Here is a 21,730-nt window from a genome sequence, read left to right as displayed (position 1 = left end):
AATGGGTCTGTGAAGAAAGAGAAGAAGAGCAGGGATGACAGGCATGCGCTGACATCATCACATTTGTACCCGATGAGAACTCGGCCAGCAGCAGCAAGGTCATCAGTGCCAGGGGCCGGCCAGGGTCTGTCCTTCCTCATGAGTAGCTCTTCAGTTCAGTAGTTTCACACCAGAGGACACATTTCCAGGTACACTGTGATCCATTCAGTACATTGAAAAATGTAAAAAAAACAAGGTTGGGCTCTGGTGATCACTTGGTTTGTATTTCTTCCGGAAGTTTCTGACCTTAACACCTACCCCAGGTCTTTTACCGGGCTTAACTTGTTGAACACCGTGCTTCTGGACACATTACTTCAGCACTCCTTCTCAGACATTATTCACTATTTTCAACATCAAACTTCTTTTCCAATCACCTCAACTTTATTTAATATATCCATGCATTTTTCTTTGTCCATATAGCTTTTTTCTGTTTCATGTTTAAGTACTTTTGGATTTACCAATGTAATCTGATGGACAGCTGACTACTCCAGGTGGGAGGGGGAAGGGAACACATCTGAATAGTTCAACAGGAGTAAACAGATGATTGGAAAAGTAATGTGAGATTAATAACAATATTAATGGTAATAATCCTGTATGGTTATCTCTCAGTGACATAGTTATCATGACAAAAGCTCTAAATTGAGTAACTATTCATTGTGAGAATAATTAGGACTTATGTGGATTATTTTACAGTATACAGTAATATTCAAGATACGAGTAATCAAGGCCAAGACAGACCAGTCAGTATAAATATCACAACCTGTGATTTATTACCTTGGGTTTAATATACATAGTAATATGAATATTCATACAAGTGCTATTTTTCCATGTACAAATTACAAATACATAAACTGATTTCTCACCTCTTCTGTTTCAAATGTACACAATTTTCTCCCACGGCTGTTCCATAGCAGCTTTGCAACCTGGCAAGACTTTTTAAAATGCAGTTAAGGTTTCATGAAAATTATGAAAAGAAATAAAGCAAACCTTCAAAACAAAATAAAACAGTAACTAAAGAGAAAAGGGTAAAAGGAAATATGACTGCTCCACAGGGCAGGCAAAAGAGTGAAAAAAAACAACACAAAAACAAATCAATCCAATGTTCAACGTCCCAGACACAGAAGTTGCTTTGTATTTGCATTCATCATCAATTTAAAAAAAATCTAGAAAAAAGCTTATTCCAAAGAATTTACATTAATAACATTCTAGTACAGTAATGTTCATACTGCATGTTTGGGTGAAGCCAATGAGCAAGACAAGATGGTGGCCTCTGCCCAGCCAGGTTATATAGTCCTCTAAAGCATTAGTCAATGGAAGGAGAGGAGGAAGAGGATGAAACAAGGAGAAAATGGAAGGATAGCTGGCCTCGTCATATCATTAAATATCCACACTCAAGGCGTTTTTGGACTGGGTAGAAAATCAAAATGTTATCCCCCAGCAAGAGTTCATAGGGTTTGTCATTGCGTTAAGGCAAGAAAGATTTAACACGCATAAAACTCCTTCTAAAAACAAGAACAAAAATCGAACAAAAACGTACAAATACAGACGACACAAACATACATTTCATACAATGCTGTGTGTCTCCTCCCCACACAGGCACCACATAGTAGATTAAATTGGATCTTCATCTCAAGTAAATTACTTTTTTGTTGTTTTGCTAATTGTGTTTCTATACAGTGCAGAGTATATGGGCTTTGATTAAATAAGGGTGTTGTTTTTCGTGTTGATGTCTCCCTCTAGTGGACGAGGAGGCTCACTCCCTCTCAGCATGTCCTGCTGCCGTCTCTGGTTCCCTGGGCACACAGTAGTTGGGCCGCTCAGAGGACTTGTACCCTGGCAGACACGCACACTTGTATGATCCTTGCGTGTTGATGCACTTGGCGTTCTTACAGAGCGACATGCGGCTGTTGAGCTCGGAACATTCGTTTACATCTGTTGGGGGTGGAAAAGAGGGACGATGTAAGATGACGCGTCGACAATGTTAGAGCTCTCTCTTTTGTTTCTCTCTCTCTCTTTGTCTTTGATATAATTTCTCCTAGTTAGTTGCAAGATACTGTGTAAGGATCCTTCAGAGAAAACACGATGTTGTAAGGCTGGGTGTCACTCTGCCCCCCCACCTCTCATATGTTCAAATCTGGAGTTGCTGGACGGAGTCTCTACTTGATGGGTCTCACGCCTCATTGTGTAACTTACTGTTGCATTGCTGATTCATAATTGATAAGTAAGGGTCAAGATGTAGTCTGATGGGTTGTTCTACAGATAATAGTTGGGTTTAAAGGGAATTATGAAGCATTGTTCTGGGGATTCTTGATCTCCTGAGGGCTTCTCCTCAGCTCTGGCTTGGCCTACTCCTTTTCCTTGCTCAACTCTGGATTTATTTCTCTGATTTACAATAATCATGGTAGAGTAGGTAAGATTTAAAACCTTCATTTTTGTAATATGTTTGCCTTGTGATTGATTTCATTCATTTGCAATGTTATTAAATATTTCATTTAAACTTTGACCTTTCTTGCTCTGATTTAACCCCTAGACTCAAATAACTGTAATTCCATTGGTACTGGAATTATTTGGTTCACTGTTCAGTTTATCCTCTTCCCTAGGGGAATCGTTTTGGTTGTTTGTTTGTTTGGACAATATTTAACCCCTTACAATGTTGACGTCGTTAGTCACAAAGTACATTCTTTTGAGATGAGTCACACCAAATAGTGAACTAATGATGTCAGTGTTATCACATGTCATGCTACATGACAAAGCAACAGCTTTCAATATCACAGGATAAATTAAAAAAAAATCAAATAATACACTGTTCAGTTTCCCCTCTTCCCTAGAGGAATAGTTTTGGTTGTTTGGCCAATATTTAACCCCCTACAATATTGATGTTGTTAGTCCCAGTACATTCTTTTGTGATGAGTCACACCAAATAGTGAACTAATTATGTCAGTGTTATCACTGTCATGCTACATGACAAAGCAACAGCTTTCAATGACACAGGAACATTTTTTAAATTGTAATGGAGCTGTGTGGAGCTGGGGTTGACAGAACATTTTAAATCATATTTACAAAATTGTTTTGTGGTTCCCAACATTGATAATAAAAAGTGTATTTCTTCTGGGTTTGCTGATTTAATTGATCTAAAGTCATCAAGTTCAAAGGTTGCTTTTCATATGAGTTTATACCTGGATAGTCCAGTCATTATATCCCTGAGTATAGCTGAGAAGTACAAGAAGAGAGAGGATTTGGCTGTAATGGGCCTCAAAGTGACAGTTTCCAAGTTTAAGTCCAAAAAACTAAGTGATAGATTAAACTTGATAGTGTGGGGAGTAACAGTGGTGAATTATCCTGATTATATTCAAACCAAAGCTTGGGCTTTGCTAATGTAGTTTTTCATGAAATATAATTCATTAACAGAGCCCTAGAAATCATAAAAGGATGTAAAATTCGTAGGAATTTCACGAGACCCAGTGGGGTTTGCTTGATCTCCGTGGGCAACCAACCGCAGCGAGCGGGGGTGACTAAGGTTCAGTCTAATGTATTGTCTCTAGAGAGCTCTTCTGCCTGGGAGACTGAGTGGCTGGGCTCAGCTTGGAGCACAGCTCTGCACTCAGGGCTTAAAGTACAGAGTGGGCGTGCAGCCTGAAGTAGCTCCAGAAAGAGTGAAAAAGAGAGTGGGGGAGAGAGAGACAGAGAGAGAGAGACAGACAGAGAGAGGGAAAGAGAGAGACAGACAGAGTGAAGAGAGAGAGAGAGAGAGAGAGAGAGAGAGAGAGAAAGACAGTCTGTGTGACTGTTTATAATGGTGCGTGCATTGGATTTATAAGTGGGTCTATGTAGTGTGTGTGAGTGGGGATGGCCGTTGATGGTGTGTTTGAATGTGTTTGTGTCCTCTGCAAGTGTGTGTCTGCGTTTGTCGTTTTGTGTGCAGCCCATGTGACACAGAGACCGCTCACTCAACAACCTTGACTAAAAGCGAAACCCAACATCGGGAGGGCGAGTGTGTGTGATCTAACGATGAAACCAAAAGCGGGCGGTTCTTACCTACGCAGGCCATACGTGTCATATCCAGGGTGTAGCCGTCGAAGCAGTCACAGGTGTAGCCCTCCTGGACCCTCACACAGCGGCCGTTCTCACAGCCGTTCAGGATGCCGCATTCCTCCGCTCTCAAGCCCTCGAAAGAGGCATAAGGGTCTTCTGGATGGGGGCAAAGGAGGGACGGAGGGGGGTTTGTGTTAATATATATATTTTTTTCTATTTTCCAAAATGTAAATGTAAAGTAAAGTTTACATTTACATAAATGTAAATGTAAATGTAAAGTTCTTAACGAAACGTTGCTTGCACATTGTTGCTATCCAAAAAATAACAAATGAGCCTTTTCTTTTTTTTCTTTACCCGTTCAAACTGTGGGCCTCCATGGCCGTAACACGTAAGTTTTCCTGCCACCAAAAGATGGCAGCAAAGTACTCTGACAGACAGCAGAAACAACATCCATTCTCTTACATCCTTCTCCCAGTCTGCCTTGTCTTTGAGTTTCATCAGTGCAAAAGACGTACACTCTTTTATACTACAGTTCATACTCTTACAATACGGCAGTGTGTTTTTCTTTACCCGTTTAAATGGATGAATATTCGCATACTCACTCTCCTCCTCTTCAAATATAGGTTCGCTGTCGTCGGTCAGGCCGTAGTTCTGGCCTTCCCCATATTCGTAGGCAGGTACGGCCACAAGGGCGTCGCGGCCATACGGCCTTTGCCCGCCCCTCACTGGCACGTTGCACATGGAGGCATAGTCCTCTGGGATTTGGAGAGAGAGAGAGTGAGAAGGATATGGTGAGAGACAGAGAAAGGGCGGGAGAGAGAGAGAGAGACAGAGAAGAAAGAGTGAGTGAGAGAGAGAGAAGAGAAGTATGTTTTTGAGATGGGGGGAAAGGCAAAATAAACAGGAAACAAAGAAATCCTTGGGAATAGACAAAGGAAGAGAAATATGAAGATCCTTTGAGAACTAGATAGATGTACAAAGAAAGAAATAGACTCGCATTGGCGTCACAGCCTTAAAGACCACGAATGAAAGCTTAACGAGTCTAACTAATTCAGTCCTGGTCTGCAATTCTGAGCTTATATGCAGCATAATATTCAACACTATTCCAAATGTCAATAGTTTCAGAGGGGGATCTGAGGTAATTACATCACCATTGCCATCATCACTCAGCTGAGCAAACAGGGGATTTGTCTGAATGAAACACTCAGGTTGTGCCCAGCGACCCACTTCCCTTGTAAATGAGGACATCGATATGCTCCCCCCTCCTTCCCTTCTCCAGCGTCCTGAATGCTTTAATACAGAGACTCACATCTTGGCACCTGTTCTGGCTGTTCTCCTCATTGGTTACTGTACTGTGGGAAAGCTAAACACACAGACACACACACACACAGATACACACCCCACCATCACACACACACACTACTCTTTCATCATCACAGAACGGCAAACCATCCCTGCAGTCCCACACTAATCCCACACACCTGCAAACCAACCCCAGACGACTGTCTGCAAAAGAAACGCACACGCATGTGCGTGTATGTCTGTGTGTGTGTGTTGAATATACAGAGTGATCCGGACACACTCTGATGAGAACAAACGAGAGTGTGTTCTGCTCTCGGCACAGAGCACTGCTGACCTCCCACACCTGTGTTTGCACAGCATTGTAGAGGCGGGGGGAGAGACCATGTTAGCTGATGGAGGACCAATGTTCTAGCTGGAACATGAAAGACTGTTCTCAAGACCTCCGGGAACCCAATGAGCTGTTCTCCCCTCAGAGAGACCAGGACACGCACACAGGGAACCGGTACTCTGGACAGCATCTCATTTCCATACAAGGAAACAGTTTAGAAAACGATCAAGACTCCTAGCCAAAGTCTACGGCTCTGTTCCTCACTACCAGACAAGAAAATTGTTTCTGAGAGCACTTACTGTACTAGCAAACTGACAGTCCACCATCATTCTTAGCCGAAAGAACGGACTCATTGCTCCCTACGTTCACTCCTCAAATCAAAGTTTGGCGCTCTCCAAAGCCGTCTTTCACAGGCAGACTGAAACATCCGTCTGATCTCAGCAACGAAGGTGTGGGAGGTGAGGGGTGGGGGGGGGGGGGGGGGGGGGGGGGGGGGTGTGCTGCCTCCAAGAACACACCCATCTGTCTCGACTGGGTAGAGGTGTGAGGAAGGGGTGAGAAGGTGGGGGGGAACTGCAGGTGCGGGGAAGGGTGGGGGGGGGGGGGGGAGTCAGAGGTGAGAAGAAGGAAGATGGAAAGAGAGGAGAGAGAACAGGTGAGAGGAAAGAAGACTGGGGATGGAGGGAGTGGGGGGGGGGGGAGATATTCTGGGTGTGGCCCTGTCTCAGGCTACAGTGGATGGGGGTTGGACATAGCAACGCAGGACAACACATGGCTGAGCCACATGATTGCATAGTGAACTCCAGAGTATATGAGGCGCTGTACTGTACCGGTGTTTTTCGGGGGGCAGAGGGCACAGTCCGCGCCCCAGGCCTCCCCATGCAGGCAGCAGCACTCCGTGTAGGTCGTCTTTTTGTCGGCCAAGGGCTCGGTGCAGGTCATGGTGTCTGTCAACAAAGTCTGCCAACAAATGCCCTGGTAGTCAGTGGGCCCGTGGTGCTCTGCAAAGGGGTGACACGCAAGCACGCACACACACACACACACACACACACACACACACACACACACACACACACACGCACGCACACACAGCATAAGAGACATGAGGTCATGGAGATGACCAGGAAGAGAACTGACTCTCTCCCTTAGTAGCCGTCCCTCTCTCCCCATCCCTCTATTTAGTTTGCCCTCTCTATTTCTCTCTTTCGGTTTGTCTCTGTCAACAAAGCGTCTTACCTGCCACATCGGGGGGAAACACACAGTGCTTGTTTTCGGGGTCCAGCACCATGGGGTGTGTACAGAAACACGTGTAGGAGCCCTCAGAGTTCATACACACCCCCCCGACACAGATGAACTCATCCAGGCACTCATTAATATCTGTAGCAGGAAGGATGAATCCACAGAGACGGGGGGGTGGGAGGAAGAAAACAATGGAGGAGAAGATGAGCGGGTTTGAGTGAAGCGGGGGTGTTAAGGTGAGGGTCTATTCCAAAGACGCTCCGGTAGAGTAATGGTTCGAAGGCTAGGAGATCACATCGTCGAATCAGATGTTCTCTTGTCCACACCTTCTGTTTACAAGAGCTGAATCGGCTATCTTGCAGACACCTGGGCCTTCTGTGAACCACATGCAAATGTGTATCCATAACAAACAATACAAACATATTTGGCCACAAGCACACGCACACACCACACAATCCCACAGCCACAAACAATCACTTACACACAATCACACAAACACTGCCGCGCATTTGAGCACACACAAACACACAGTCATTTACTCTCATTAACCTACCTAATTAGGCATTCAGTGACTTTAAAAAGACAGCAATGCTTGCACACACAAAAACAATCCATTACTGCTGACGAATACACTTCAAACATCCACTAATGAGCAACACTCCCTCTCCTTTGGACAGGATATAAATTGTCTTCTAGATGTTAATGAGAGTGACGCAAGGACACAAAGTTAGGCGTAAAAATGTGTGGACAAGAATTTACAAGACGAATATAAGGTGAGAATAAAGTGTAATGTTTTTGCATTAAACTGACATGCCAGCTATGGATATTTTTTTTCTCATAATGATATGACTGCAGAACACATCCAGTTCTGTTTTTGCCCATCAAAACGCCCAACTGGAATGCACATTTCCTTGTGATACTCTTGGTATATTGTGTATAAATAAATCTATAAACAAATAAATATATAAATAACTACATAATCGAGCATGACTGCAGTTGGTGGTTTCCTAAACTGTATTATGACTCTTGTATCCACGTGCAATGCGGTGAAACCAAGACTTGCGGTGAAGGCCAAACCTCGCCTACCCTCCGCCTAGTCCTGTCCAGTATCGGCCCGTCCAAATTCCCTAAATGCAAATGCAGCATGTTTTCAGAAGGCTTGACCATGGACCCACCCTTAGGAGCAACTCCAGGATCCACAGAACCTCCTCTAATGCAAGCCTGGGTCCCTCTGACCTCAGATCAGGTTATAGAAGCAGCATAATCCTATCCTGTGGTGGGGCAGACAGATATCCCACAGTGCCGTGCTGTGGCCAGTGTGCGCTGTTGGCCCCTGGCTGGTCCCTGGCCTGTGGTTGGGGACGTGCTGCCTGGGCCCTGGCTCACCCACAGTCTGGCCCCAGCTCACCTCAGAATGTCCCCAGCCTGCCACCCGCCCTGTTCTCCGCCCTGCCCTCACCCCACCCCAGGAGGGTTGAGACACTCCCAACAGCTACCACACACACACACACACACACACACACACACATAAATGCATAGTCGTTCCCCCTCAGCGTATGTTTGCACGAGTGACCTCACTTCCTGAACACAAGCCCGTCCTATTGGCTGAGGAGGCCGACATGACCAGGTGTCCATTAGGTGCGTGTGAGCCCACTGACCTCTGCACTGCAGCTTGGCCTCGTCATAATACAGGCCCGTCTTGCAGTAACACTCGTAGCTCCCTTGGGAGTTGAGACAGAAGCCGTCCTTACAGATCTCCTCGCCGAACAACACACATTCATCTGCGTCTGGAGAGAGATGGGGAGAGGGCAGAGTGATTCCCCGGGACAGAGAACCTTTGGACACGTGCACGCGCACGCGCACGTGCACACACAGCACTTCTACATTGGGTGTAGGCACGCATGCAAACTCATTCTTGCCTTTCTAGCTCCCTTTATCTTGCATCTTTCTCTGTCTCTCGGTCTCTCTCCCACACACACGCAGTACTTACAAGGATTATTGCTAGACAAACTCCAATTATACAGTGGCTTTGCGAACAAATATTAAATTTAAAAGTAAACAACTTAAAGTGCGTTTGTGTGAATGTGTGTATACGTGTACATGCTTTTGTGTGTGTGTGTATTGGTGTGGCTGAAAATGAATTACAAGTTCATTCGAAAATGTTGTTGGCACTCCACCAGGATTGAGAACCACTGAATTAAGTCACTGAATCTTGGAATGGAGAGGACGCAGGTGTGGAGATCATACTGTATGTCTGCAGGTGTCAGAGGTCACACACAGTAAGGCACGAACGAGTAAAGCAACGACCATGTCATCCTAGTCCGACCATGGCTCCAGTCGGTAGGCAGATCTGGCTTGGACCAGTGAGGTCACCTACCTTTGTGGCTGCTGGCCAAATCCACCCCGTACACAGAGTCACCTGATGGGACACTGCCTCGACCAGCTGGACACATCTGGTTAAACTGATCTGGTGACGAAGGTCACATGTTTTAAGTATCCGAAAAATGCAATAGGGTAAGATGTGCAGAAAGTGTCTGTTTCATAGTAAGTGGGCACAGTAAGGGTATACAGTCAATAATAAAGTACACATGCCAGTGTGTCGCGTGTGTCTTCAGGTGTGTGTCTGTGTGTGTATTTTTTTGCGTGTCTCCAGGTGTGTGTGTGTATGTGCTTGCATTTGGTTCCAGGTGTGTGTGTGTTTCCAGGTGTGTGTTTCCAGGTGGGTGTGTGTGTGGATCCTCACCTGTGCCCTGGACGGGGCAGGGGTGCACCTCACAGTTGTCCCCCCAGCCGGCCCCCAGCGTGCAGCAACACTCCTCCATGGTCACGTGACTGGTGAGGACGTTCTCACACAGGTTCTCGTCATTCAGGTTGTAGTAACACTCTTTCCTCTCCACGGACGAGGCTGGGGAAGAGGTGGGGAGAGACGGTGGGGGAGTTCAGCTTTGAGGGGAGAAGTGTTGCCGGGGAGCCAGTGACTTATAATCTGTTTTTCTTGGAAAACAGAAAACCTGAAATGTGTATGTCGTACATCAAGTGTTCAATGTGATCCATGTTGAAAGTATTGGTAGCCGAGCACCATGCTTCAAGCAAGAACAAAATGGTTAATCTTTCGTATCCCTTTCCTTTTTGACCACCCCTTCTCTCCCTTCCCCTCCTCATATTTCTCCCTCTCTCTCTGCCCTTTCTATGTGTTGACATTTCCCATGCAGGCATGTAAAGTGAGACCAGGCAGGGACAGCAGGACCGATAGCCTGCCTCAAGCTCCTGATGAATGGAAAGAGCCTGGAGTCACAAAGCACAGTGGTGCTTCTCACACACACCCCTGGTGACACACCAGGAGAGAGGGGCACTACCCTCACACACACACGCACACACTTACGCAGACACGCACACACACTCGCAAATGCACAGACACTTTCTCCAGCTTGGAGCTTTGTGCTGGATCCAATCCCAGACTTCATCGTGGGTTGAGTAACTCCGATAATAAGACATTAGCAGCCATTTGTTTCTAATTGTCTGTTCCTAGACAAAACACTGCTTTTTACGGCTAAAACATGACCCGTCTACGCCGCCCCCCTTACGTAACGTCTGTTGCGGATCAAATTGTGTAATCACATAGTCACCATCTTGAAAAATGCTGGGCCTGTTCTGGAAGGTAAGAGGAGACAGCCCCGAGTGTAGGAGTCAGCTCTGAACACTTTGGGTTGATGTACGGCAGGGTCTTTGAGGCCTTCCTAAAACCTTCTGGTACATACTACCCTTCCCCAGGGAAACGGTCTGTTTCTCATTAGTGTTTTACATTCAGGCGAAAGACAGGGCAGTCCCCTGACGCGGGTCCTTCAGGCCGGAAGGTGGGGGGGGGGGGGAGGACCCTAACCCCGGCCCCTGGTGTTAACCACAACCCCAAGGCCCCACAATCTCATCGTCACCTCACAGCAAGCACCTCATTCATCAGAGCGGCGCTCCGCTCCAGAAACATCCCATGGTGCAACAGCTAATAATCCCCCAAAGCAACCAGAACCTCCGTTGGGATACTTTGTGAGCCTCAGCTGCATGTGGGCCTTGTAGGGGTTATGTACAAAAAGCATTCACTTAACAAATGCATTTCGGTACACTTCTAATGTGGCAAAAGTCTGTTTCCTTGTTTTCCCCAAGTCAGGGTACTGATGTTGTGTCTATATCGCTGCTGCTTTGTGTCCAAGCGGGGTTTCTCTCCGTAGGACATTGGGAATCAGAGAGGTTTGAGCTCCGGCGGCGCGCGGGTCACCTCACCTGTCGGGGTGGGGCTGCACTTGGCTGTCATCTGGTTGTACTCCTGGCCCTCCTCGGGGCATGTGCACAGGAAGGCGCCCTCCACGTTCTCACACTGCGCCTCCCCACACACACCGCTCAGCAGCTCGCACTCGTTCACATCTGCGGAGGGAGAGACGCGCACGCGCGCGCACACACCAACTCGGTTAGCACTCCAGCCCTAATGAGCGTAATTACTTAGTTTGCAGGAAACACTTTCTTCATCCCATTGCCCACTTATGTGAAGCATGCAGTTTAATAGGCTACGAGTCTGATAGAGGCGTGGTGGTGGGTGCTACTGCTAAACCTACGCTGCCTGACTGGAGTTTGCTGAGCAAAATGTTACTGTGTCTCGGTATTGACTATGGTGACGTTTGTCCCTCTGATTGACGAAAAGACAAAAAACGAGCCATTTGAAGGGACATTTTGGTCCTGCCCACAGTATAAAATATACGCCAACACTGACGAGCGTCACATTGAGCTCGAAAGTCAAACGGCTCCGACCCTGTGTGTGGGCCCCGGTGTCCTCCGAACCACTTCACATTCTCCACACACTCCGTCCCGTCTCCTCTGGATGGGTGCGGGCCAGCTTGTCAATGAGCTAGAAAGTGTTAAGGAGTGTGCAGGGAGGAGGAGAGTGGGTGCGTTGCGTTCGGAGAGCACTAAAAAGGGAGAGAGGGAGCAGGCCGGTCCAGGATCACGATGGAAAAGACAGACCCGAGCCGAGGGAAAAAGTGGTTATTAAGAGGTATTTCGGGGTATTTCATCTTAAGCAGAGCCGGACCACTGAGTTGTGCAGTTGAAGGACGTTCGGTTCAGGGTCTGTGGATTCGATTCTTGCGCTGAGGTTTGGCTCTGCCTGTGGCTCAATCAATAAAAACCCTTTGTGTATTGAACAAGTCAAATGTTGAGTTGCCGTAAAGCACACACACACACACGCACACGAGAGACAGAGGTGTTTTGAGAAGGATTTGACCTGAATGACCTGTGTGGCCGTGCACTCTCACACACGTTACAGTACACACACACACACACACAAGCCCACGCACACACCCTCTTTCTCTCTCGTCCTCTATCTACAGACACATTGTTTCCTGAGCCATTCACTTTATTGTTGTTAATTTGGTACAGTATGTGACTGGGTAGAAATAAGCCGGAGCCGGAGCCAGGGAGACTGTATCATTGTGTGATCCAGAGCACAGATGGTTTGGCATTCTCTTCATAATGACTGCCTTCGTCCAGCCACATACATCTCTGCCTGCCCTGGCGTGGATCAGGACGCTTGTAAACAGATCCAGGTATACACACACGCATATCTAACCCCCTGACCTTCTGCAACGCCCCACTGCCAACGCCACTGCTCACAGTCTCCCTCCAGACTTTTTTGTTTGTTTGTTTGTTTCCTCGTATCGGATACTTACATTCTGATCTGTGAACGATAAAAACTAGCGAGAGAGAGAGAGAGAGAGAGAAAGAGAGAGAAACCGTTTTGCTTTCGGAGTTCACTCAGGATCTCTGTTCCAGTCATCGCGGCAGACTTCAGAGGAGGAAGAGATAAAGGCAGCGAGACAAGACCCAGCCTCTCCAGAGCGGCACTTTATCGGGTAAGAAATAAAGAACTTGCTAACAAGCAGCGAGGTGCTCAAGGGTGCGTCTGTGGAGGAGGGGGAAGGGGGGAGATTGTTTGCGGTGAAATACTTCCGGGGAGTTTTTTTGGGGGGGTGGACCATCTGTGCTAGCCACAGTAGAGTGATGGGCTGGCAGGGGAAGGGAGGCAGCTGGCTGTACAAGCCTGGGCGGGACCCAGCAGCACTGGCCAAGGTACAGTACAGATGGGAAAAGCGTGTAAGTGTTGAAGAAAGAGACGGCAAACGAGGGAAAGAGAGAGAGGGGGGGGGAGAGGGGGGGAGAGAGAGAGAGACAGAGAGAGAGAGAGAGAAACCGTTTCGAGTTTGAAGACAGTGTGTGTGTGTGAGTCTGTTAGCATTTGTACACTGTGTGTGTGTGTGTGTGTGTGTGTGTGTGTGTGTGTGTGTGTGTGTGTGTGTGTGTGTGTGTACAGGTCAGGGGGAACATCTGGCACAAGGAAGTGTTCTATCAGCTTCAGTAGGGAGTGTCTGCACCCCACATTCTCAGCTCTGACAAGCCTTCCTGCAGGAGGAAATCGGAAGAGATGGGAGTTGCATGGGCCCAGTTCGAAACACAAGACAAACCAGCTACCATACTCAGACAGGCTCTCTTTCTCTCTCTCTGATTATGGCCTCCTAAACAACCAAACAAACAAACAAACAAACAAACACACACATACACTATACACCCCCAAACACAACAAGCAGGGAACCCGAGTTGAATTGATGGAATTCACTCTGAGTGGGTCTGTTGGCTTGGCTGAGGAAGATATCAGTCCATTGTTTCGGTCTGGTCTGACATGTGAGGGAGGTGCACGTTCTGACAGATATCTCTGCCTGTTGATCCCAGGCGGGGAAATGAGAGCTAACAGACAGACAACGTCGATATCTGACCCCCTATAATAGAAACATCTTTCATTTCATGAAAGAGCTTAGTCTGAGCATCGGCTCTTTTCAAGAACGAGTGAAACCGACGTGATTAATATGCTCCATACAACCACTCCCCATCAAAATGGACCAAGTGACAGGAACCACTCATATCAGAGATGTATAGATTCAAAGCTACAGCTCTGTTACCTTAATCTCAGTGGTGTGTGTGTGTGTGTGTGTGTGGGTGTCTAGGCTCCACTGCTTTTTTCAATCCCAGGGTCTGAGGAGCACTGGCGACACGGTGGGGATATGTTTAAAACATCACCGAGCGCGCGCTGTGCACCTTCAAATGGAATGAAAATAAATGGTCGCATCAATCAAAATTCCAGTGACAGTGATAATTATGGGATTATGGGAGTCAGATGGCTGAGCGGTGAGGGAGTCGGGCTAGTAATCAGAAGGTTGCCGGATCGATTCCCCGCCGTGCCAAATGACGTTGTGTCCTTGGGCAAGGCACTTCACCCTACTTGCCTCGGGGGAATGTCCCTGTACTTACTGTAAGTCGCTCTGGATAAGAGCGTCTGCTAAATGACTAAATGTAAATGTAAATGTAATGATAAACTACCATCCAGGAAGGATGGCTAGGGCGGGGGGTTTGAAGTGTAGCAGAGGAGTCCTGTCAGCATACTTTAATGTAACTCACGTCACAACACATAGACGTTTACAAATGTCCTTTTCGTGAACTGAGAATAAATATCTCGACGGTCAGTTTAGATTGGGCTGTTCCTGAGCCAAGATTTCGAAATATGTTTCATGAAAACGTACATGATGATACTACTGCTTTATTGGGACCTTAATGGATAACTGCAAAACATTTAGAAATGGAATGTATGTTCTGGATTTAAAGGCTAATGCTAATGCTTGTATTTTAGGCAGGCAGAACTGACATCCCTGGCAGACTGGCTAGCCAATCCACAATATGGGTGATCTGTCATTTAGTCAGAGCAACTCTTTTTGAGGGGTGTCAAGATGGCAAGCAGATGTTTTATCCAACAACAAGGAGTACTTTGTCCCATTGCTCTCAACAGCCTGCCAAAAATCATCTCTCACAACTTCCTTCTAAGAAACAACGACCTGGGATCATTAAAATGACCTGGACGTTAAAAACACTAAATCAAAATCTTGAGACTTAAAAAAAAAAAACAAGATCATAACTCAACGCAATACCTCTTACCCCCACCCGATACTCTATACCCCATACCCCCACCCGATACTCTATACCCCCATCCTACCCCATACCTCCAGTGTACCCATGCCCCCAGCCTACAGACTCACCCACACAGCCGTGTCCCTCCTGGGCCTCCTGGAAGCCCCGGTCACACAGGCAGCGGAAGGAGCCCACCGTGTTCTCGCAGAAGCCGTTGCTGCCGCACACCGTCTCGTTGTCCGAGCACTCGTCGATATCTACGGATCAAGTTGGACAACGTTCAGTGGAGGTGCGTGTTTTCGGACCTCGACAGTGGTAGATGGACCAGGCCGGATACTGTAGGTAATAGACATTAAGGTAGAAAGCAGCCCCCCCCCCCCGCCCCCTCCCCCCCCCATCAACTGAGCTGCAAGGAAACTGGGAGGTAGATTAGAAGGGACGGTTCGAGCTCCCATCTGTGCGAATACTTTTAATAACTTTGTTCTCACAGGAGTTTTCTGGAGGCAAAGATATGCCAGAACAGAGAAGCACATCAGAGACCACAGGGCGGCCCAGTGAGCCAAGGGCAGCGATAGACAGGACTGCCAGACACACAAAGAGAAGAGGCAGAATCAAGGCTCGTCAAGGCTGGAAGCTCAAACACTCACACAAAAGGAGGAGCGCTGCAGACCAAACAAGTCAGGCGCAAACTAAACAAATCACTCCGTGTTGTAAACGGAACACTTAATGGCTTCAACAAACCTTTGGAACTCGACCGAGCAGACGCAGCAGATGCGACGCTGCCACGCAGCAGATGTAAGTTAGCGGGCGCTAAAATGAGACATCCAGTAGCTCGTACTGTAGCGGGAGCAGGTTAGTACTGTTGAAGCATACTGCAGGTTTGAAAGAGCTTCCTGAACAGGCAGAGACAACATGACGGAGGAGCATGTCTCCCTGTTACCACACCTGGTGGGGAAGCCAAGCCACTGAAGAGCACGAAATGACTGGACTTGGGTGGATATAGAAGAAAATAAGCTATTTTTGATGTGAAGGGATCGAAGGATGAACGGAACCCTGAAGCACACAGTGGTGAAGAAAAGCAAACAACAGCGCAGGGAAGTTGAGCTTTGGAAAGCCGTTTGGAAAAAGCAGAAAGGGACCTGAGGCCAAAAGGTGCTTGCGGCTGGCTGCCCCAGTGACTCACCCACGCAGATGCCCTCAGTGGTGCGGCTGTGCCCGGGCGGGCAGTCCACCACGCACCTATAAGAGCCCGCCGTGTTCTCACAGAGCCAGGCCCCACAGATGCTCCGACCCAGCTCCAAACACTCGTCAACATCTGGGAGGTCACATGATCACAGTGGCTCGTAGACTGCACGTCGGGTTCCCCAGGCAGTGAAAACATGCTTTCCAGCATGAAACTATCATGTGATGAAATCTATCAACTTAAAATCAGGACAGTCATGTTCTCTTTGAATAGCCTCGTGGCGCCTTTTTTTTTCTACTTTTATTACGGCATAATTAAATGGTGATCCATCATTTTAATGATCCTACCCATCTACTTCTCATCTGCTGCACGGACATATGGACTGACTGCACGTTTTTGCGTGTGCGGGACAGATATGACAGATTGTTGGTTACCCTGGCATGCGGGAGCGTGGGGCTGCAGGCGGTAGCCTCTGTCACACTGGCACGTGTAGGAGCCCTGGACGTTCTCACAGGAGCCGCCCACACACCTGGTGCTCTCCAGGCACTCATCCACGTCTTGTGAAGAGAAACACGCGCACACATGAAAGCACACGCACACACACACACAAACCAACACACACATCCCATTTAAGTGGTATTTCACATAAAACGAAACCAAAAACGTGGGGCCCTATAAGGGGCCTTGGCTCTCCATTGACTGTGACAGGCTGTCACTGCCAGGTGCCCCCTGGGGGCCGGACAGCACTCGAGCCCCAGCCACAGTCTTGCTGGGAACAAGGGCTTAGACCTCTGGGCTTTGATGTAAGTCCAAGACTCAGTCGCTGTCTGGTCCTCAAATGTGGTCCGGGTAGTCCAAGAAAAACAAGGGGGAGTACATGTCTTCCTCTCTCCCTCCCTCTCTCTCTCTCTCTCCCTCCTTCTTCCTCCCTCCCTCCCCTCCCTCCCTGTGAACATCGTCTGTACAGGTGTGCGCGGCCGTGTTTGTGTACGTGTTACAAATGGAGAAACACATGGGTGTTTTAAAAGGTTTCCTGTTCTACAACTGGTTCACCAGGCGTCACTTCTCAGGATCAAAGGGGAGTCCAGACAACCAGCACTCAGAGGGCAAACCATGCCGAGGCCCAAAACAAGTTGATACCACCAGGAGGGAGACAAAAAGGACTCCCACCAAGTGTACAGTACAGACTGTTCCTCTACCTGCCAACTCAGCGTTTGCAGGGTTTAGCTAATTGGAATTGTGACGTTCCTCTCAGAGAGATGAGCCACCTGTGAAAGCCATCTGGACTCCTAACCTGAAGGATTTCAGGGTCTTCTTTATAGGCTTGTACAACGAGACGTCTGCGTACTGTAAATAGGGCGTCCTGCTCACCTCCTCCCCTCATTTCCCTTCAAAGGGATTAGGGAAATCACATCTACGGTGAAAATTGGACGTGGCAGATTAAGGACGGGAAAATAAGAAACAAGAGGTCCAATCCTGCAGATGTTGGTGCGGTACACAACCGAGAGACGGGACTTCACATGGGGCTTTGCACACGTAGAAAGAGCTAAACAAGACACACACCTGCACACACACTCAGGGCCTCGCTGAGCTCCTGCATGAATCAAGAGGAAGAGAATGCGGCGGGCAAATATCCCCCCTTGTCTAGACAGCTATCTCAAAGGCTTCCTTCTCTCTTTCTTTTACTTCTTTTCTTCTTTTTTTTTTACATCAGGAAAGGGCATTTAAAACAACTCTGGCACCAGGGTAAGACTCCAGGCATGAGGGCCCACGGTGGAAAAACAGCACTAGCATATGTGAAAGAAATGAAAGCCAGTCCCTTGAAGGAGGAGGAAGGGAGGGAGGGAGGGAGGGAGGGAGGGAAGAAGGGAGGGAAGAAGGGAGGGAGGGAGAGCTGAGACCCAAACACGGGTCCACGGTCGAGCCAAACGAGCTGCAGGAGTCAGAAGTCTAACATCCGAGCAGCCTGCTCCAAATGTCAGATAAACATCAGCCCAACTGGAGACAACCAGGCAGACGACGTGTGAGCGCTATCAATCCAGACTCCCCTGTGGGGAGGCTGGTTCTAGTTATGCGGTGCGAGCACACGTGTGTGAGTGAGTCAGGTCGAGAGCATGTGCAGGGGGGGGGGGGCGGCATGAGAATACACTGAGAACGAGCTACTTTTAATAGGGGATTCCAACCCTGTCCTTCCGGTACAGGGTCACATGACCGTACCTTCGCAGGTGTGTTGGTCGGCGACGACGAAGCCGCTCTGGCAGAGGCAGTGGAAGGAGCCGTCGGTGTTGTGGCATTCGCCGTAGGGGAGACACAGGTCTGGGTCGTCCAGACACTCGTCAAGGTCTGTGGGGGGACAACCAGTGCACAGGCTCATTCACCATGATAGACAAGACGAGGGGAAAGGAGGAGAGGCAGAGAGAGAGACAGAGACAGACAGAGAGACAGAGACAGACAGAGAGACAGAGACAGAGAGAGAGAGAGACACAAGCATTAAAACAGATACATGCACATAAACAGATGGAATACTCTCAGCTTCCTTTACATGTTATATTTACATGTTAGTGTATATGCATGTGTTTAGGAGTAAGTGTAAGTTAGTGTATTATAATATCATATGAACACATGACAAATACATGTTTATATTGGTATGTATTGGTATATTGTGTTTTATCTATGGTTTAGGTATGTCTTGTGTGTTGCTGTTGGCTACACCTGGTTACAATTAACAAAATAAATTCAGAATTCAAAAGCATGGTTTCAGTTTAGTCAAAAAAATAATAATTTGGGAGCCTTTCCCTAAGACCTGTGTATCTTTGAGTGTGTGGTTTTGACACGAGAAAAACTGAGGTCCATACCTTGGCATTTGGTGCCATTGACCTGAAGGAAACCCTGAGGGCAGCTGCACTGGTAGGAACCCAGGGTGTTGACACACTGGCCCACACCCTCACAGGGACCCTCGACACACTCATCCACATCTGCAACCACAATGACATCTGTCAAGCTAAGGAAATACTTGCATGCAGTCCACTCACACACACAGACACGCCGCGTACACACACATGCACGTATAGACCACGAGAGCACACACCCCGTGACCAAAGACTTTATGGGCCAATAGAGGATATGAGCATAGCTGCTGTTAAAACCTTGAGTCTAATTCAAGATTTTAATTAAAGCAGATATCTTCCATGGGGTTTTGTGGGAGTCATAAAACAGAGATACATTGCATGCATATTTTTAGGATGTGTATCAATAGCAAACCGTAACATCTGACAGCAATAAAAATTCCAATGGAAAGAGAAAGTCATGAATTAATTGAAATCTCCAGGGGAAATGTAAAACACAGTAGTGTTATTCATTATTTAACTTAAGGCTGAAAATAAATTCAATAGCGTTAAATGGCTCTTTTGACATCATTGCAGCAGTACCATACCACCCTCATCCTAGCGACCTCAAAGACATCAGTTTAATTAAGACTGTTATCTATAGGTCCGGGTTCCTTCATATCATACCAACACACTGGTCCCCAGCCGGAGAGACCACAAATCCAGGCTCGCAGCTGCAGATGAAGGAGCCTTCTGTGTTCTGGCAGTGCCCCCTGGTACACAACAGCACATCCTGGCACTCATCCACATCTGGAACAAAACAACAGATAACACCGTCGTCACGGAGAACGGACTGTCAAAATGGCTGCTCGGAGCTTTCAGCCCACATGATATCCAGTAAAGGGGCCGGTGCTGCTAAACTGAGGCAGGAGAGTGTTTACAATGGACTCGTTTTAAATAGGCCGAGACTAGAGGAAAACAATGTTAACATGCCCAATCCTGGAAACGCTTAACCCGTGATACATTTACAGTATGAACAGGATGTACAGAACATAGCGTCAGTATTTCACAGTATCTGTAGCCTGGTCTACTATACCTCCAAACCATACCATCATATAAATGGCATGATTCAGGGGCGAGATCTGAATGATTTGAGAGAGAATTCCTCTGGCTTCAGTAAGACCAGAAGGAAAGAAAGAGCAGGTAAACAAAGGTTGATGTAGCCTACCGGGATACCCTGACGAAATATTGATACACCAGAGCAACATGAGTGGCAGGCCCCAAATGTCTCATATTTTCTCACATGTGCAGCCTTGAGGTAAATATTGAGATTCCATCATTTATTCATGGCAATAGCTTTTCCGTGGGCGCTGTAGTCCTGAAAGCCCCACCCTGTTGGGTGATCTCTGAATGATTTATACAGTGCCCTCCAAAAGTATTGGAACAGTGAGGCGAATTCCTTTATTTTTGCTGTAGACTGAAAACATTTGGGCTTGACATCAAATAATGAACGTGAGACCAGAGATCAACGTTTCAGCTTTTATTTCCAGGTATTTACATCAGGATCTGATGCACAACTAAGAAAATATCACATTTTGTTTGAATCCACCCATTTGTCATGTGAGCAAAAGTATTGGAACAGATATACTTAAAACATATTTAAGTGAATAAGACTTAATATTTAGTTGCAAATCCTTTGCTTTCAATAACTGCAGCAAGTCTGTGACCCATTGACGTCACCAAACTTTTGCATTCTTCCTTTTTGATGCTTTCCCAGGCTTTCACTGCAGCCTCTTTCAGTTGTTGTTTGTTTTGTGGGGTTCCTCCCTTCAGTCTCCTCTTAAGCAGGTAAAATGCATGCTCTATAGGGTTTAAGTCTAATACCTTCCATTTCTTGCCCCTGATGAACTCCTTTGTTGTTTTGGCAGTGTGTTTTGGGTCGTTATCTTGCTGCATGATGAAGGCTCTGCCAATCAGTTTGGTTGCATCTTTCCTTAAATTGGCAGACAAAATGTTTCTGTAAACTTCCGAGGTCATTTTGCTGCTGCCATCATGTGTTACATCCTCAATGAAGATTAATGAGCCCGTCCCAGAAGAAGCCATGCAAGCCCAAGCCATGACATTACCTCCACCGTGTTTCACAGATGAGCTTGTGTGTTTGGGATCATGAGCAGTTCCTTTCTTTCTCCAAACTTTAGCCTTTCCATCACTTTGGTAAAAGTTAATCTTTGTCTCATCAGTCCATAAAACTTTGTCCCAGAATTTTTGAGGTTCATCTCTGTACTTTTTGGCAATTTCCAGCCTGGCCTTCCTATTCTTCTTGCTAATTAGTGGTTTGCATCTTCTGGTGTAGCCCTTGTACTTTTGTTCATGAAGTCTTCTGCGAACAGTAGATAGTGATACCTTCACTCCTGCCATCTGGAGGTTGTTGCTGATCTCACTAACAGTTGTTTTAGGGTCTTTCTTTACAGCTCTCACAATGTTTCTGTCATCAACTGCTGATGTTTTCCTTGGTCTACCTGTTCGACGTCTGTTACTTAGTACACCAGTAGTTTTCTTCTTCTTCAGGACATTCCAAATGGTTGTACTGGCTATGGCCAATGTTTCTGCAATGGTTCTGATTGATTTTCCATCTTCTCTAAGACTCACAATTGCTTGTTTTTCACCCAAAGACAGCGCTCTGGTTTTCATGTTGTTTTCACCTCTGAATACAGTCTGCATATACAAAACCTATCTAACCCAATCTGAACCTGAGTGTAGACATTCAGTGGTATTTATTGATTG

The 21,730-nt window shown here is 47.0% G+C and overlaps 1 protein-coding gene across 5 annotated transcripts in view; it reads right to left on the bottom strand.

Moving 5' to 3' along the window:
- Positions 1–780: 780 nt before the first annotated feature.
- ltbp1 (latent transforming growth factor beta binding protein 1) overlaps positions 781–21,730 on the bottom strand; it is an 81,678-nt gene continuing 60,728 nt past the window's right edge. For 3 of the 5 annotated variants that reach the window (XM_047030205.1, XM_047030206.1, XM_047030209.1), the window contains 15 exons: positions 19,634–19,756; positions 18,977–19,096; positions 18,339–18,464; positions 16,556–16,678; positions 16,122–16,253; positions 15,067–15,195; positions 11,216–11,356; positions 9,684–9,845; positions 9,318–9,407; positions 8,599–8,727; positions 6,938–7,078; positions 6,532–6,702; positions 4,674–4,826; positions 4,075–4,227; positions 781–1,971 (listed from right to left, as the gene is read on the bottom strand). In XM_047030205.1, the coding sequence (XP_046886161.1) occupies positions 1,793–1,971; positions 4,075–4,227; positions 4,674–4,826; positions 6,532–6,702; positions 6,938–7,078; positions 8,599–8,727; positions 9,318–9,407; positions 9,684–9,845; positions 11,216–11,356; positions 15,067–15,195; positions 16,122–16,253; positions 16,556–16,678; positions 18,339–18,464; positions 18,977–19,096; positions 19,634–19,756 (2,072 nt within the window). In that variant the 3' untranslated portion in view covers positions 781–1,792. The remainder of the gene's footprint in view (positions 1,972–4,074; positions 4,228–4,673; positions 4,827–6,531; positions 6,703–6,937; positions 7,079–8,598; positions 8,728–9,317; positions 9,408–9,683; positions 9,846–11,215; positions 11,357–15,066; positions 15,196–16,121; positions 16,254–16,555; positions 16,679–18,338; positions 18,465–18,976; positions 19,097–19,633; positions 19,757–21,730) is intronic. The other 2 variants (XM_047030208.1, XM_047030210.1) reach the window with 2 other exon arrangements.

The sequence above is a fragment of the Hypomesus transpacificus genome, chromosome 11 (assembly GCF_021917145.1).
Source record: "Hypomesus transpacificus isolate Combined female chromosome 11, fHypTra1, whole genome shotgun sequence".
NCBI lineage: Eukaryota > Metazoa > Chordata > Actinopteri > Osmeriformes > Osmeridae > Hypomesus > Hypomesus transpacificus.
This window is presented reverse-complemented; position numbering and strand designations above follow the sequence as displayed.